This window comes from Gnatocerus cornutus, chromosome 1, assembly GCF_029298725.1.
Source record: "Gnatocerus cornutus isolate USDA-ARS CGAHR chromosome 1, icGnaCorn1.1, whole genome shotgun sequence".
NCBI lineage: Eukaryota > Metazoa > Arthropoda > Insecta > Coleoptera > Tenebrionidae > Gnatocerus > Gnatocerus cornutus.
The window spans coordinates 9,844,282-9,859,049 of NC_142233.1; the positions used below are offsets into that span (position 1 = coordinate 9,844,282).

The 14,768-nt window shown below is 32.1% G+C and overlaps 1 protein-coding gene across 1 annotated transcript in view; it reads right to left on the reverse strand.

The window, feature by feature from the left end:
• sha (shavenoid) overlaps positions 1-14,768 on the reverse strand; it is an 82,674-nt gene that overhangs the window by 48,370 nt on the left and 19,536 nt on the right. Inside the window, exons 2-3 of the mRNA XM_088032923.1 lie at positions 7,538-7,686; positions 1,115-1,264 (exon numbers count right to left, since the gene is read on the reverse strand). Coding sequence (XP_087889049.1) covers positions 1,115-1,264; positions 7,538-7,658 — 271 coding nt within the window. The 5' untranslated portion in view covers positions 7,659-7,686. The remainder of the gene's footprint in view (positions 1-1,114; positions 1,265-7,537; positions 7,687-14,768) is intronic.

Here is a 14,768-nt window from a genome sequence, read left to right on the forward strand (position 1 = left end):
TGATACATACTTTGACGGACTGTTTTTACAGACTTGTATAGTAAATCCGGTGAGAGATTGGGAGATTTCGACAGTTGACATCTAGGTTGGCAGCAAATTATGCTATAAAATACTCTGAAAACACTAAATTCCTACGCGAAATGGGTTGACAGGGTTGTCAGTAACTGGGGTTATTTTGTTATTTTAAATTTCGCGCGTTTGGTACATTTTTTTTTGCCTAGATTTAGTAACATTTCTGTCAATCAAACTCTCACTGTACGAACTATACCTATTTGCACCACGTTCATAAACATTTCTAGTGCAATCATCTGATATGCGATTGTAAACTTTATGTTGCGTACTTAAAACATTGGCGAAGACTAAAAGTAGGCTCTAACCTAGAACTTGCTTGATTGTCATAACTCATCTTAACCTTTTTTAGAGGTCTATTGTTGGTTATTTATTACATACAAAATATTGGATAAAACCTTGTATGGCACAAGTGGGTTCCTAAAACGCCTAGGTAATATCTAAAATAACCCACTTATGTCATAAATAATTACTTTGAAACATTTTTCTTTTAAATGACCTTTTTCCTTACATAATTAAGAAAAAAAGAAATTTGAAAAAAGAATCCTGGCAATGAACTTTTTCATATCGTCGTCAGTTTAAATTACACTAGTTACATACAGTATTTAACACCGCTTTTGGAATACGAATCCATGCAAGGAAACGTTACTTTATGCCATCTGGAACTATCCTTGTGTAATAATCTAGGCCATTGGTGTCACCATTACGTCAACACCACATTATCATCAACCCATATGACTTACGACCATAATCAATTTAATATCCATACCGAGTACTGACCATGTCATCAATTTTACGCGGCGATTTCCGCACAACAATTTCAAGAACCAACCTCCATTCAAATTCCACCAGGACTGTCTCTACGGTCATAAACTACAACCATTAAACAATTATTTCTCTCGTTAGTTCTCTGCATTCTTCTCCATTCGTTCTGTATAAATGAATTTCCTCCAAAGAAATAACTGAATTAAATGAATCTTAATTGCGTTTTGTTACAGCGGAGCGCATAATGCATGTCGCGTTTATTTTAATTTCAAAGACTCACCGTGGATGTCGTCAACGCAGATGCGAAGGTCTTCTCTGAAGGCGGGGAGGTGAGGGTGGCACTGACAGGTGCATGGGGCGGCAGCGGTGGGGGCGGAAGCCGTGCCGCTACTCAGACCCACGCAAGTTTCAGGCCTGCAGGATTTCTGACCTGAAAATTAACAAACGTTTTGCTTATAGGATTTTTGTCGAAGAAGACATTACAAGTGATGAGGATGGAATTGCGGTTTATCGGCGCAATAAGCGTAAATTTTATAGCAAAATTGTATCTGTTTTGCTACCGTGTTTTCAAATCTGGTTTGCGGCATAAAGTTAAGAAGTAAAGTGCGAGTTTGATAAGGTGGAAGACGTTGCTAAAGTGTTTTTGATTTTTTCACTGATATTTTAGCATATCGAAATTATAGTGGAGTGCTTACGCCTACATGAAATACAGATTTTTATTCGGATTTGTAAAGAACAAGTTCAACAATAGTTTTATAAACGAGTTCTTGACTTTGTACGTGCAGATTTTCTTGAAAAGTTGCACACCGGGAACTCGAGAGTTTCTTTGTTTACGCATATTCTGACATGACAATGAGAGAGATCTGTTATTACAGAACTCATTGTACTGAACACACATTTTAAAAATATGAGGCCGGCCATAACTTTGTTTCATAATTTGATAACACTGATAAAACAATGAAAAAATGATACTTGGAATGACATTTCGTACATAATGTAGCTACAAACGTCAAACATGGAGTGGCATTCATGGTGTTTCTACCACAGAGCTGTCCTTTTAATTCGCAAACATTTTTTTTATTTTCTGCTTAAACTAAGCTCCAAACTAATTGTAGTTTGTTAACATTAAACGCTTTGTTGTGAGTGAAAATTTTACTACACGCTCTCCGATTACAAAAACATTAAAAGCATTTTAAATTAAATTTATGTTAGCTCTTTCTAATTAATATTTAACAGAGCTGTCATATCATAAGTGCTAGGCTATACAAAGCAAAGGAGATTGTTTTATTACATCTAGCCGTGAGATAGAACACATTGATTTTGACACAAATTCAGTAAGTATTTGAAAGGGTGTATGTAGTGTATGTATTAAGTTCTATGAAACACTTAGAACTGATGGCAAGAGAAAAGTTTTCCGGGTTTAGAAGGTGATACATTTTAAGTTGTAGGAACGAAGTGTTTGGAAAACTTTGCGCTTTCACAAATAGGAAATATATATTACAGCTAATTACTATCACTTCATTCTTTAAAAATCAAAGTTGGCAGCATCTCTTAGCAATTTTTAATGGTTACAGTTGGCAGCAAAACGTTTTACCTTGATGAAATTGTGACAGGCGTATAAGCTAAGCGTCTTGTGCAAATTTGCCAAAACTGGGTAAATTCCTATCTAAATCTCTTTTGGAACAAATTTTTTTATCAATAATTATTAATTAATGTGAGATTGAAACATCTAACTTTGATAAAGTGTTAGCACCTCAAAAATCGCTATATTCAATTTTCGCCAAAGAATTTTTTTAAGTTTACGCAGGGATGCCAAATCAGATGCCAAATCAGAGATTTGTCTTAAGATTAATTTCGAGCTTCCATTTTTTCCATATTAGGGCATTTGAATGACATTAATCCATCTCCAAGTCACGATAGACTAAGCTTCATTGTTAAACAATTTTTAGAGACTTTAATTGATTGATTTTTAGAGACTACCAAAAATCGTGCTTGAAAGGCTCATTTCAGCACGATTTTTGGTAGCAGAATAAAAAGTAATTAAAAAGAATGAAGATTATATACCATCTTGTCTTTAGATACTTTAAAAAAAATCGAAATTGAATTCAAAAGTATAGAAAATAATAGTTTCTAAAACTGGTTGCAGGGACCTATTTCAGCACTTGAAAAAAACTTGGAGACTTTAAGAACAAAAGCAGTACTAAGTCTTCAGGGATGAGATTACAGAGTATTTACTATCTCAAAGAGAAAATTTGTTAGAATTCCACTTTGGGTACGACCGGATCTGTATCGAGGGTCAAAGCTCTGTATCTTCATAATAATTGCGGATTTCATGTTTTAGTTATGCAAGTAGTTCAATTTATACTGACCTTGGAATAAAATTGCTATGGAAATCAGTTATTAAAGACACAATACAATTAAGAGGTTAGAAAATGAAGAATTTAAATAAGAAGATGAGCGGGAAATAACACCACACACATACAAGTGAAAACGTTTATATATATTGACATTGACATTGGTAAAGACGTGAAAAAATTTATGCATGTTTTACTACAATACACCGTCGGAATAATAAAACCAGTCGACATGGTTTTATACAGGTGAAGCCTACACAGGAAGCTATTTTGTTCTTCTGTTTCCCAATATCAGCTTCTCTTTTGCTCTATTTAAAAATATTCATAAAAAATGTTTTTTTGTAGGTTCTACTGCGTAGTTATTTTCTTCAGTTTTTCTTGTAAACTATTTGTATAGTCTATTAAATATTTTCCAACAATCTTCATAACTTTTCGCTACAGTCAATAGCTCCCATCATATTTTTGAAAAATAACGTCATTTTTTAGAAAAAATGTTCTGAAATTTCTCATTGAACTCAAGAATTCACTACAAAATATAGGTGCAAATTACACAGTTTGTGGCATCACCGCTTGTTTATTTATTTATTTTTTTTTAACCAAAAAGTTAACACAGATGAATGTATCTTGGGCAAGACGTAAAAAATCTATACAAACCTTCAGTAGTATGTCATAATTAAAAAGATATTTGTATACATACAGGCTGTCCCTGAACTCGCGCCTCAGAGAAAAAGGGTTTTATGAAGGCATCAATTCCACCAAAATTTCGAAACAAAAATTTTTTAGCTCAAAAAATAATTGATTTAAGACGAAAAAACAGTAGCCAATCCCGAAGTTGAACAGAATTTGAAAATCGGTTACTATGGACACATACTATCACCCATTGATGAACGTACACTCTCGTTGCCTAGGAAATCGGGATGGCCTTTTACTCCACCTCTAGAATAAGCTTCCGGGTTTGGTTGTTAATTTTTTATACTTTCTCGAAAACTATTAAACTTAATCAATTTTTGTTTGGAAAATTAGCATCTGTATTGCTGTCGGCACCCTCCCTTGCTCTCTGGAGCGCGAGTTCTGGGACACTTGTATATCGCCAGATTTCAAAATACAAGCTGATTTTGAAATTTTTGAAATCAGCTTGTATTTGGAAATAGTAGCGGAAACAAAATCACGGCTTCACGGAAATGCATTGAAGATGTTTTCGGTGATTTTTATTAAATTTAAGGTAAAGGTAAAAAATCCCAAAAACCGGACCTTACTCGACGTCACTGATATGCACAAAATAACCTTAACAACAACGTAGAGCATTTTGTTCGTTAATTAATGTTACAGACCGTCCAAACTAAATGTGAATAAACACGCGCATAGAAAAGGATAGTCGCTACCATAGGCGTCGAGAATAGGAAATTTGAAGTCATAATAAAGTTGCAGTTGCAGGCTTTCGCAGACAACAAGAAAAAAACTCTTAAGATGAGTAGTTTTGATTGCGCGTTTTTTAATTTATAATTTAAAGGTGCCGTCAGTAAAAGTTTGAAAACCTGTAAATGAAAAATTATACTGATATGCTCCTCATAACACGACGCCACTGCCACTACTTAACGCGGCGAACAGCTGATTTGCGAGGCTGCGTATTGTGAAATTTGTTGGTGCGCATCCGTTTGTTTATTCACATTTAGTTTGGATGAGCAATACCTATGCAAAGTAACCTTAGCAACCTTAGTAATCATTGCCGCAGCATGAAAATTGAAATAAATTTCTTTAATTTTTTTTCTTAAAACTGAGACAGCAATATAAAATGAAACCTGCCAACTTCCTTTATTTACAAAAAGCTGTAATGGATTTTTTTTTGCCTCTATTTTAAAATCACCTACAGTATGTCCCCGGATTGAGTTCACAAGAGGAAAAAAAACGTTATTTTTCATTTTACAAAAAAATGACAAAGGAATAATATTTTTTGCTTAATTTAAAATAAATAAATCTTTAATTAAAACTTTAATATTATCAAGCTGTGTCCTTAAAATCTAAAAAAACAAAAAATGACGAAGAACTTTTTTATTTTTAATTTTGCAAAAAATGTTAAAGGAATGAAATTTGTTCCGTAACTCAAACCAATTTCCACTATTTGATTGACTCATTACCTGTTTTAGCTCATAGTTCAATTCTAACTCGTAATTCTTTAAGACTCTTTCGAATTTTCTCAATTATTGTTAAGGATGCAATTACATTTTTTTTCCAATTTTTTAATACTTACGCATTATTAGGTAAATTTTTCTTTAATCTTTAACGCACTATTTGATATTGTGAATCCACAGCCTGCTATTATTTAAATACGATTACAAAATTTAATAAAAAAATAATGAAAAAATTAATTTTAAGAGTACAAACTACTAATTTTGAAATTTTAATTGCAGATTTATCTGTTTTGAAATAAGCAAAAAATGTTATTCCTTTGTCATTTTTTTGCAAAATGGAAAATAAACTTTTTTTCCCTCTTGTGAACTCAATCCGGGGACATACTGTATATAAATTTAAAAAAAATGCAGTAGCGTAAAAGTAATTTTGGTAATATTTTCTTATAGAGGAAATAATTATAACAGTCTAAACTAAATCCTAGGTATAAAATAACTTGTAATTGTACATATAAAAAGTAAAAGTGCTAACGTTTCTATAAGCACCATATTCAAGCCCATAATAGTTCATTATATCGTTAAAAGCAAAAATGAAGCTTTGTGTGCTGCGCCTGTTCGTGTGTCTAGCCGAACACAGTGAGGCAGACATTAAATAATAACAGGCGAAGCACACAAAGCGATTTTTGGTTTGAATGGCATAATATACTATTTTTGTCCAAACGATTGCGTAAATTAAGAAAAAATACTTTATTTTACTATAAAAAATTATATTCATGCTGAATTATAGTGCAGCAGAAAAATTTCTATCGTTACGGTGGAGCCATAAGCATAAGTATAAAGTGCTTTATTCCCTTAAGTATAAAAATGTAACATTTACCTTAACAATCTAGATAGACAATAATATTTGACGTTTAAAACAAAGCTTTTATCAACAAAAGAGATTTGTTTTTAATAATGCACGTAAATGTTTCGGTATGTTAACATTCTACATTTTAATAATTGAATTCAATGAGCTGAGTTTTACCATTGCGACATAATTTTCCTCAAAGGTGCTAAAATTTTTTGCTTTGCGTTACCATTAATACCACATTTTATTCAAAGGGCCACATAAACATTAATTTTGTAACTACAATAATTTCTACAGGGTCCGGCAACACTTGTGTCCACCCCTAAAATCATCTTTAATTTTAAAGATAAAATTTTGTTGACAATAGTTATAGACAATAGTAAAATATTTGACAAAGCTCTAGAAGCTGACGCAAAGATTTGTTTTTTATCACTAATAGTTTTGGCGTCGCGACGCCTTAAAAATGTAATTTTTAGTTAATTGTGAGGTTTTGTGATCTCAACCTCTAATTTATTTTTTTTTCAATATAAATGTGTTAAAAATATCTCAGTTGTCATTTTTGATTCAATGCAAATTGTCTTCAAAATTTGAGAAAAAAATGCAGTCTTATCAAGTTAGTTTCCAATTTTATTACGTCAAAATTGGGAACTACGTTTACACCCATCTGTCAGCATCTTGTGTCACAAATGACATCTATCCTTTGGCTCGCTTTAGATTGTAACAAAAGTCTTACTTGGTGAAATTGTCGCTTTGTCGATGTTAATTAACGATTTCTGCTGTCCATAAAGTGCAACATGCCCGTGTTAATCAAAATTAACCTTTATAAGAGTGAATGAAGTGACTTGTGAAATTTTGGTGTAAACGTAGTTTGCCACTGCGCCGTCATAATTTTGAAAACTAACTTGATAAAGCAGCGTTTTTTTCGCAAATTTTAAACACAATTTGTATTTGAGTTACAAAAACTCAAATATTTGTGTTACAGTTATGTCGAAAAAAATTTGAATTCGCGAATATTTCCGCAAAAACTCAAAAATCGCTAAAAATTATACTTCTTAGGCGTCGCGACGCCAAACAGACCATGATAAAAAACAAATTTTTTTTTGTCAGCTTCTAGAGCTTCGTCAACTGTGAGCGTATTCCAATTTTCAAAATTGTAACTTTAAAATTAAAGACGAATTTGGGAGTAGGCACAATTTTACCAGTAATACCCAACTTTATTTAAACGTTAAAAAAGATAAGTCCAAATATTAAGAATGTCTACACATTTCGACATGCATTCTTATGAAAAGTTTGTATTCGATTTTCTGGAAAATGGCACAGTAGATCTATTTATAATACATATCTAGTGTTGCAGAATGAACATTTATTTCTTTTACCTTCCGGACTGAAGACGTCGCCCTTGTTCTGCCTGATGACTTGCAGCCCAACATCCTTGCTCCCCCCTATCGCGTTCGCCAGCCATGGTAGCATCAACATGAACAAACCTGCTACCGCCATAAGGGATCCGACCTCACGACCATTTTATCTGAAAACGTCACAACATAAATTCATATTTTTTACGATTTTTTTAAATGCACTAACACTAACAGGTTCTCGATGGTCCGTTCTTTGGTAGCGGTTAATTAAGAAACAGGGAATAGTGACATGTCCCAATGACCCGTTAGAAGGTGAGACTTTTTTTCGACCGCCCAAGGTCGAACACGGAACTAATTTGACAATGGGGTTTTTTAACGGTACCATCCCAATCAAAGAAATCGTCCAAAAACATTGTTATGGTGAGAAGTTACGCAACAAGAGGAAGAAGATGGTCAACGCTTGTTAGCAAATTTATAACTTATTGTTACGTTATTAGTGTGAGCTGGAACGTAACGAAATGGTTCTTGCGTCAAAGGTGGTCAAAATGGTACAAAGTGTACTTAACAAATCGTAAACCACTGTCCAAATCCAGCTGTCGTGTCATATTTTCGTTAATGTTCACTGGAAATTTTTGACCATTAGCGTCTAATAAATTTCATCTTAGCACCGCTCATTTCTCTATTTTCATTCTAATTTTTTTCCGATGATTTATTATGTATGTGTCATCGTAACTATATTTTTCACTCTGTTTAGAGAGAAAGCAAACCTACGTGGAAATTGAATTGGTTAACCTGATTTTTTCAATTACTGAAATTTTTCCATATATTTGTGTCCTCAAGCACGAATAATGGCTTTCGAGAATTTGCCTTCTTTAAATATTAGTGTCGAAAAGCACTTAAAGATGTGCATCAGCAAGTATAGATACTGCAGGATTTTAGGTAAGCATACAATTTATTGTTGGATTATATCAACTTAATTTAAAATTGGTAGGTAAAAACTTGGACTGTTCCGTCTGTCAACTTTATGTGGGGATTTTTTCAAATTTACATGACAGATTTACAAAATGTTAGTGTAATTGTTAAGCCTACTATAATTATTATCATTATGTCTACTTTGAAAGTCTATTTTATACAGCTCAAGTTTTGAAAAAAATTGGTCCAAGACTTTTAAAACTTCAAATTGGCCGCGGATATTAGAATGACGCCATCCTTGTTTAAAAATCATACCTTAACTTGAACTTTATTATTAAACGATTTTTAGTGACTTTTATTGTGACACTGTAAAAATGGCTCATTTCAGCACGATTTTTGGCGTTAAAATGAAGTCCTATTTTACTACTATTTTACATTTCCAGTAGATTTTCTTATTTTAATAATTTTTCAAAAAATTCCATACTTTGGATTATTAAATTTTAGAATCAATACCTTACATTTCTAGATCCGGAGATTGAAGATCTCACTTTTTAGACTGAGTACACAATTTAAAGTTAACATTCTTAGAAATTCTTAAATTCTTATAACGTACGTAAATTAATTAATTTTCAGGGTTTTGAACTTTTTAATTTAGAGTTTCGGATTCAGTAGATGTCAATCTTTTGAATTTAGAATTTTTTAATTTTAATATTTTATTATTGTTTTTGTGATTTTCAAATTCTTTAATTCATAACACGTACATTTTTGATTCTTATTAGATTTACAGATTTTGTCATCCTATTTGAGGTTTTTAAATTTTGAATTTTGGATTGGATTTTGAAGATTTTAAAGTTTCAAATATAGTATTTATTTATTTTTTTTTACTTAGGTTTTATCTATTTTGTTGATTTTCTCTTCTGAATCGAAATTTGTACATAGCAAAGTGAGCGATTTCTTAATTTTTCGGAAATTTCCATTTGAAATTCTAACTAGCCCTTCACATTTTTAGATCTTCATTCCCATATACTTAAATCCTAAAAACCTAAGATTTTGATTCCGATACGTTTTTATTCTCTTGAATTATCATAACTTTGAGTGAGATTTTCGTATTTCCAGATTCTACAGGGTATATAAAATATAAAAATTAAATTTTAAATCAAATACTGACAAAAATTAACCCCAATCCATTTTTTCTACACTACTGGCTCAAAACGCACCTAGAATGACTTGTTTCCTAAGCAACCAGCAACTCAATTTTTGGTGCACTTTTAAATCAGTGGCGCACAATCAAATGTATTTTTTAATGTAATTTTATCTCGAAAACAAAAAGATTTTTACTAAAACTTTTTTCTTAATAGGCTCAATTTGTGACAAAGAATTACTCCACTCTTTTTGTACATACATTTCGAAAACAGCCTGTATAAGTCTTATCATTTCGAATTTCGAAGAATTTTTTTATTTTTAATTTAACGATTTTTCAAATTCTTGAAATCTCACGTTATAAAGACAGATCAGGTTTTTAGTTTCACCAGTTTTCATAGATTTGCCAGTTTCCAAGATCTCAGCGTATTGTAATATTGTATTGTAATTTTTAACTCACGAATCGAAAAATTGACAGCAAAATAATGATAAAAAGCGCTTGTTTACTATTAGATTAAACCTATCTATCAAAAGTGTCAAAAATTCAATCAAAGATTGGATTTTTTTTAGTGTTTTTTCATAAAACATTCTACGCACCTCTGGCCAAAAGATCGATTACTCCCTTAGACTTACTTACTGACGTTAACTAACTATTCCGTAAATGTAAGTAATTTAGGCTTACACAAAGGCCTTCACTGACAATGAGATTTATATACAATTTTATTTCCAGACAAAAATGTCGACAGCTGCCTGAACTTACATTGCATGAATTTTAGATCAGGAAAATAACATTTGAGAGCGTAGGGAAATAATTAGTGGCTTCCGAACAATTTAATGTATGCTTGCTAATGACAGTAAATAAAAAGATTAACAACAGAACATTTGCTTCCGTTTTACTTATAACCTTAATACCATCCAAACTTAGGAAAATACTTTCAAACGTCTTTAGAATTTATGAATAGAAGTTTCGAATGAATAAGACACTGATTGCCAAGATTTAATTTCTCGGGTCTAGTTAATATAATGAAAAGTAATGAAAACCATTTGATGTTATATCACACAGGTTTAATTATTTATAACATTTTCGGAGCGGAGTTATAATTAATTAATCATTACTTTATGGAAAATAGTTTGATCTCTCTTTTACTGAATATACCGGCCTAACGGCGCATTGAATGAAAATGTGCCGCCTTTTAGTGAACGTAAACTCTACTAATCCAAGAAAAAAAAAGTGGTAGTTGCATAGTTTTGTAAAAACTGTGTCCGATTTTGTCAATTTAAACTCAGACATTGATGCTCTTAAAACTTACTTTGTTCGTAAAATCTAATTATAATGTTTAACCTCAAAATTTGTCTCTGTTCACTATTTGAGGTAAGTGGCAAATTGCGGCTATATTTTAATCTTTTATAGAAACCCTGTATGTAAATCTAATTTCTAGAAGTCCACAGGCGAGTTAACGAAAACCTTTGAGTCTTTTGTTCCGGTTTAACTGAATACTAACATTCTGTCCAGCTCCTGTTATTAAAACCCATATTTCCTATCAAACTCTAACAAAGCCTATTCTTCCATTCCTTTTTCTTCATTCTTTTCCTATTCCAGCATCTGGCGCTATTAACCACGATCGCTCCATCCATCCATCGACCAACCATTCGTCGTAAATCTTCTTATGGTAAACCGTTAAATCTGCCTGAAATATTGACGTAGAGCGTTTTTTTCGCGCAAACATCGCTATATTTGCCATATGCCGGAACGTGCGCCAAACAAACGTGAAGCCACTACCATTTTACCCATGTTACGTCGAACTACCATTGTTCGAAATGCATTCAATGCAAACGAAAGTGTTTCGAGTTTTCCTGTGAACGTGTCACACGCAAAAGTAAAAATCATTCTTGATGGGTCTCGGATGCGAACAATGCCCAAATAGGAAAGTGCCCATCGACGATGATCTAGTTTGCATGAGCGGTAATTAATGGGACGGACGAATAAAAGCGATGGGTGTTGGTTTTGACGGAAATTCTCGCAACATTTGCGAAATTGAAAAGTGGAGAAAACGGTGCAAGTGCATTACGCAGTTAATGAAAAAAGGCTCTTTAAAAGTCATTATGACATCATTGTATTGTTGGTGGTACCGAAAGAGACAATATGCTAGATCTGGCTGATAAAAGTTGCACAATCAAACCAACAGACGCCCTCGTATCTGTCGTATCAAACCATTTCTGAAGCATTTACATGCGAAGCACGCTGCTCGTAGAAGCATGCAGTTGGCAAACAATTATTCAGTTCTTCACGGCTTTGAGTGCTTGTAGGTACTCAGCAAGCATATGATTATCCTTGAAATGCACTCCTGCTGAAGGATTCTCGAGAAAAAATTCTAACACCAGAATAATTTCTTACGCTTCAATGCCACTTTACCAGCAACTCACTCAAATCCAAGCCCATTTCAGCTTCTACCTTCTGTCAACCCCATTAAACTGTCAGCGCTCCTTTATATCAAATTATATCGGAATTACTCGGATTTATAGCCGGCGTTCGCTCAACAGCCGACATTGTGAGAAAAGAACTCGATGGTCATTAAACGGTACCATTTCTCTCGTTCCTGGCGGATAATTGATCGATCGATTTACAAAAAAAAGGACATAAAGTCATAAATGAGTCGTCGGAGCTTGCAATTAATGTGTGGAAGATCTCGGAAGGACGCAGGGTGAGTGACTTCGTACAGTATGGAGACAGCAGATGGCAAACGGAGGTTGTAATGCGATGGTAGTTGCTTTGATTTTAGAAGTCATGCTGCGATTCCTTCGAATGGTCAGTAGTGAGTAATGGAGGAAAAAGTAGTCGTGGTCAGGGACAAAAGGGAATGAATAATGGAAAAGGAATGAAGAAGGATAATTAAACTTGTTGTTGGCCTGAAGAATGGGACGCTTGATCCAACAACGGAAGCTACGCTGGTAAATACGTAATTGTGAAAATAGTCGGGCAGGTTTATAAATCACTGGGATAATGCGCAGGTGGGAGCTACATTAACGCGAGAGGTTTCTGAAAGAAGTGACCGCAAGTGGTCAATTCGTCGCGGAAGCCGGCTCGTTTTCCAGATTTCTGTAATTTGGACGTATTAAATTTTATTGAATAAAACCGTAATTGGACTTTTTTAGTTTCTGGCGCTTAACTTTTTTTACAAGAAAATGGTGCTTAACGGTGCTACGAAGGCGTTAAAAGCCGTTTTATTTCTTCTCTTTAATTGATATAATTTTAATTCTTGCAGTTGCATTTTTACTTGTAATTAAACCAACGACATTTATGAAATTTTTGTCCTCATTATGAGAGTTCTTTTTGTTGAAATACTCGATTCATATCAAGACAGTGAAGAAATTCACTAAATAGGAATGTTCATGTCTGTAATTTGGAAATTTTAGCTATTTAAGACCTAAATATAACATATTTATTTAATTGTTTCTTAAACAAAATCATTGATTAATGGCTCACTTAATAAACCATTGAAAGCAAACCTAATTTTAATATTAAAATTTAAATTTGCTGGAGATCTAGTGTTCTAAATGACACAAAATTATTATTTTTAAAAATTTTCTTTTTCAGAAACCAAAATTTTATATCTTTATAATATATATTTTTTTAAAATATAATAATGTTTCCGAAGATGTCATTTGAATATTAATTTCACGTTTACAATTTATGAGGCCAAAAACGTTTTTTTTGTAATTTTTACTTTCGACACAAACCAATTTTTTTATATTTGATTATGTAATTCCATAACTTTGATTATTTTAAATCCAAAGCAACAAAGTTTTGAGAAAATACTCCTTTCGATACGATTAACAATTATAAATACTCAAAATTTTTATTTTCTGGTGGAACTAAAAATTTAAACATACATACATATATTTGTTATTACATTCATATCTTTAGTAATTTTAAGACTAAAACAACGAAATTTGGAGGAAATACTAGTTTCGATACGTTAATCAACTGTGCTAAATTACAAAATTTTAGGACATGAAAGTCATATTTTGAAATTTTGAACCAAACAAAAATTGTTATTTTTGTTTATTAAATTTCATAACTTTGGTAATTGTAAGACTAAAACAACGAAATTTTGAAAATAAATTACTATTCATAGATTAAAATTAGGAGAAAACGTTCATTTTTTAGAAAGTTCAGTTTTCAGGACCAACAGAAAATGTATATCTTTGTTGAATAGATTCCATAACTTTGATATAGTTGTTAAGACTAAAACAACGTAAGTTTAAGAAGATATTACTTTCAAAACTTTTCTTACTGTAAAAAAAATACAGAATTTTAGGACAAAAAGATTTTGTTTTTAATTTTTATTATCAGAAGTAACGAAAAATCTTTCCTTTGTCATAAAATTCCACAACTTTGGAAATTTGAACGTTAAACTAACGAAATTTGACGGATTTGACTTATGATACGTTTAACAATTGTACTAAATTACAGACTTTTGGTACAAAAGGTTATTTTTAGAAAATTTTATTTTCAGAACCAACCGAAAATCTTTATCTTTGTTTATTAAACCCCTCTGTATTATTGTTATTAATTTGTATTTTGTCTTGGCGAAATAAAATAATACGGACTCCTAGTATTTTGTTTCGTTTCGTTAAACTTCTGGGCAGTTTTTCTGCATCAATTAAATAAAAAAATTAAAAGCGAGAAATGCTCGTCTCGCCTCGGTGGAAATTACAAACTATTTTTATGTTTTTAGTTGCCGCATGTGCAATTTATATCTTACAATCAAGTTATTATAAAAAAATATCTAGTGATTAAATAGTGTAATTTTTTGATACTATTTATAAAAAAAACTTTCAAAACCTATGAAATAGTTATTTACAGTCGCGTGTGGTAACTTACATTTTACAGCGCGAAATCAGTTTGAAGCACGACGGCGTAGCCGGAGTGCTTTAATGATTGAGCGCTGTAAAATGGTTAACGCACAAGAGTTGTATTAAACTTTTTGGCCGAAAAATTTTAATTTAAATAATTGGATTTTTCAAAATTTATGGGAACTGTCACATCTGACATTTGTAAATTTCATCATCTGTCAATTCTGTCAATTTTGTAGTTGGTGCACAAAAAGTACACAAGATGGTGCTGTATAAAAAACGTTTTAATATTACTTTAAAAATAGAAATATTGTCTTAATTGAGATAATAATTTAGGTAGATT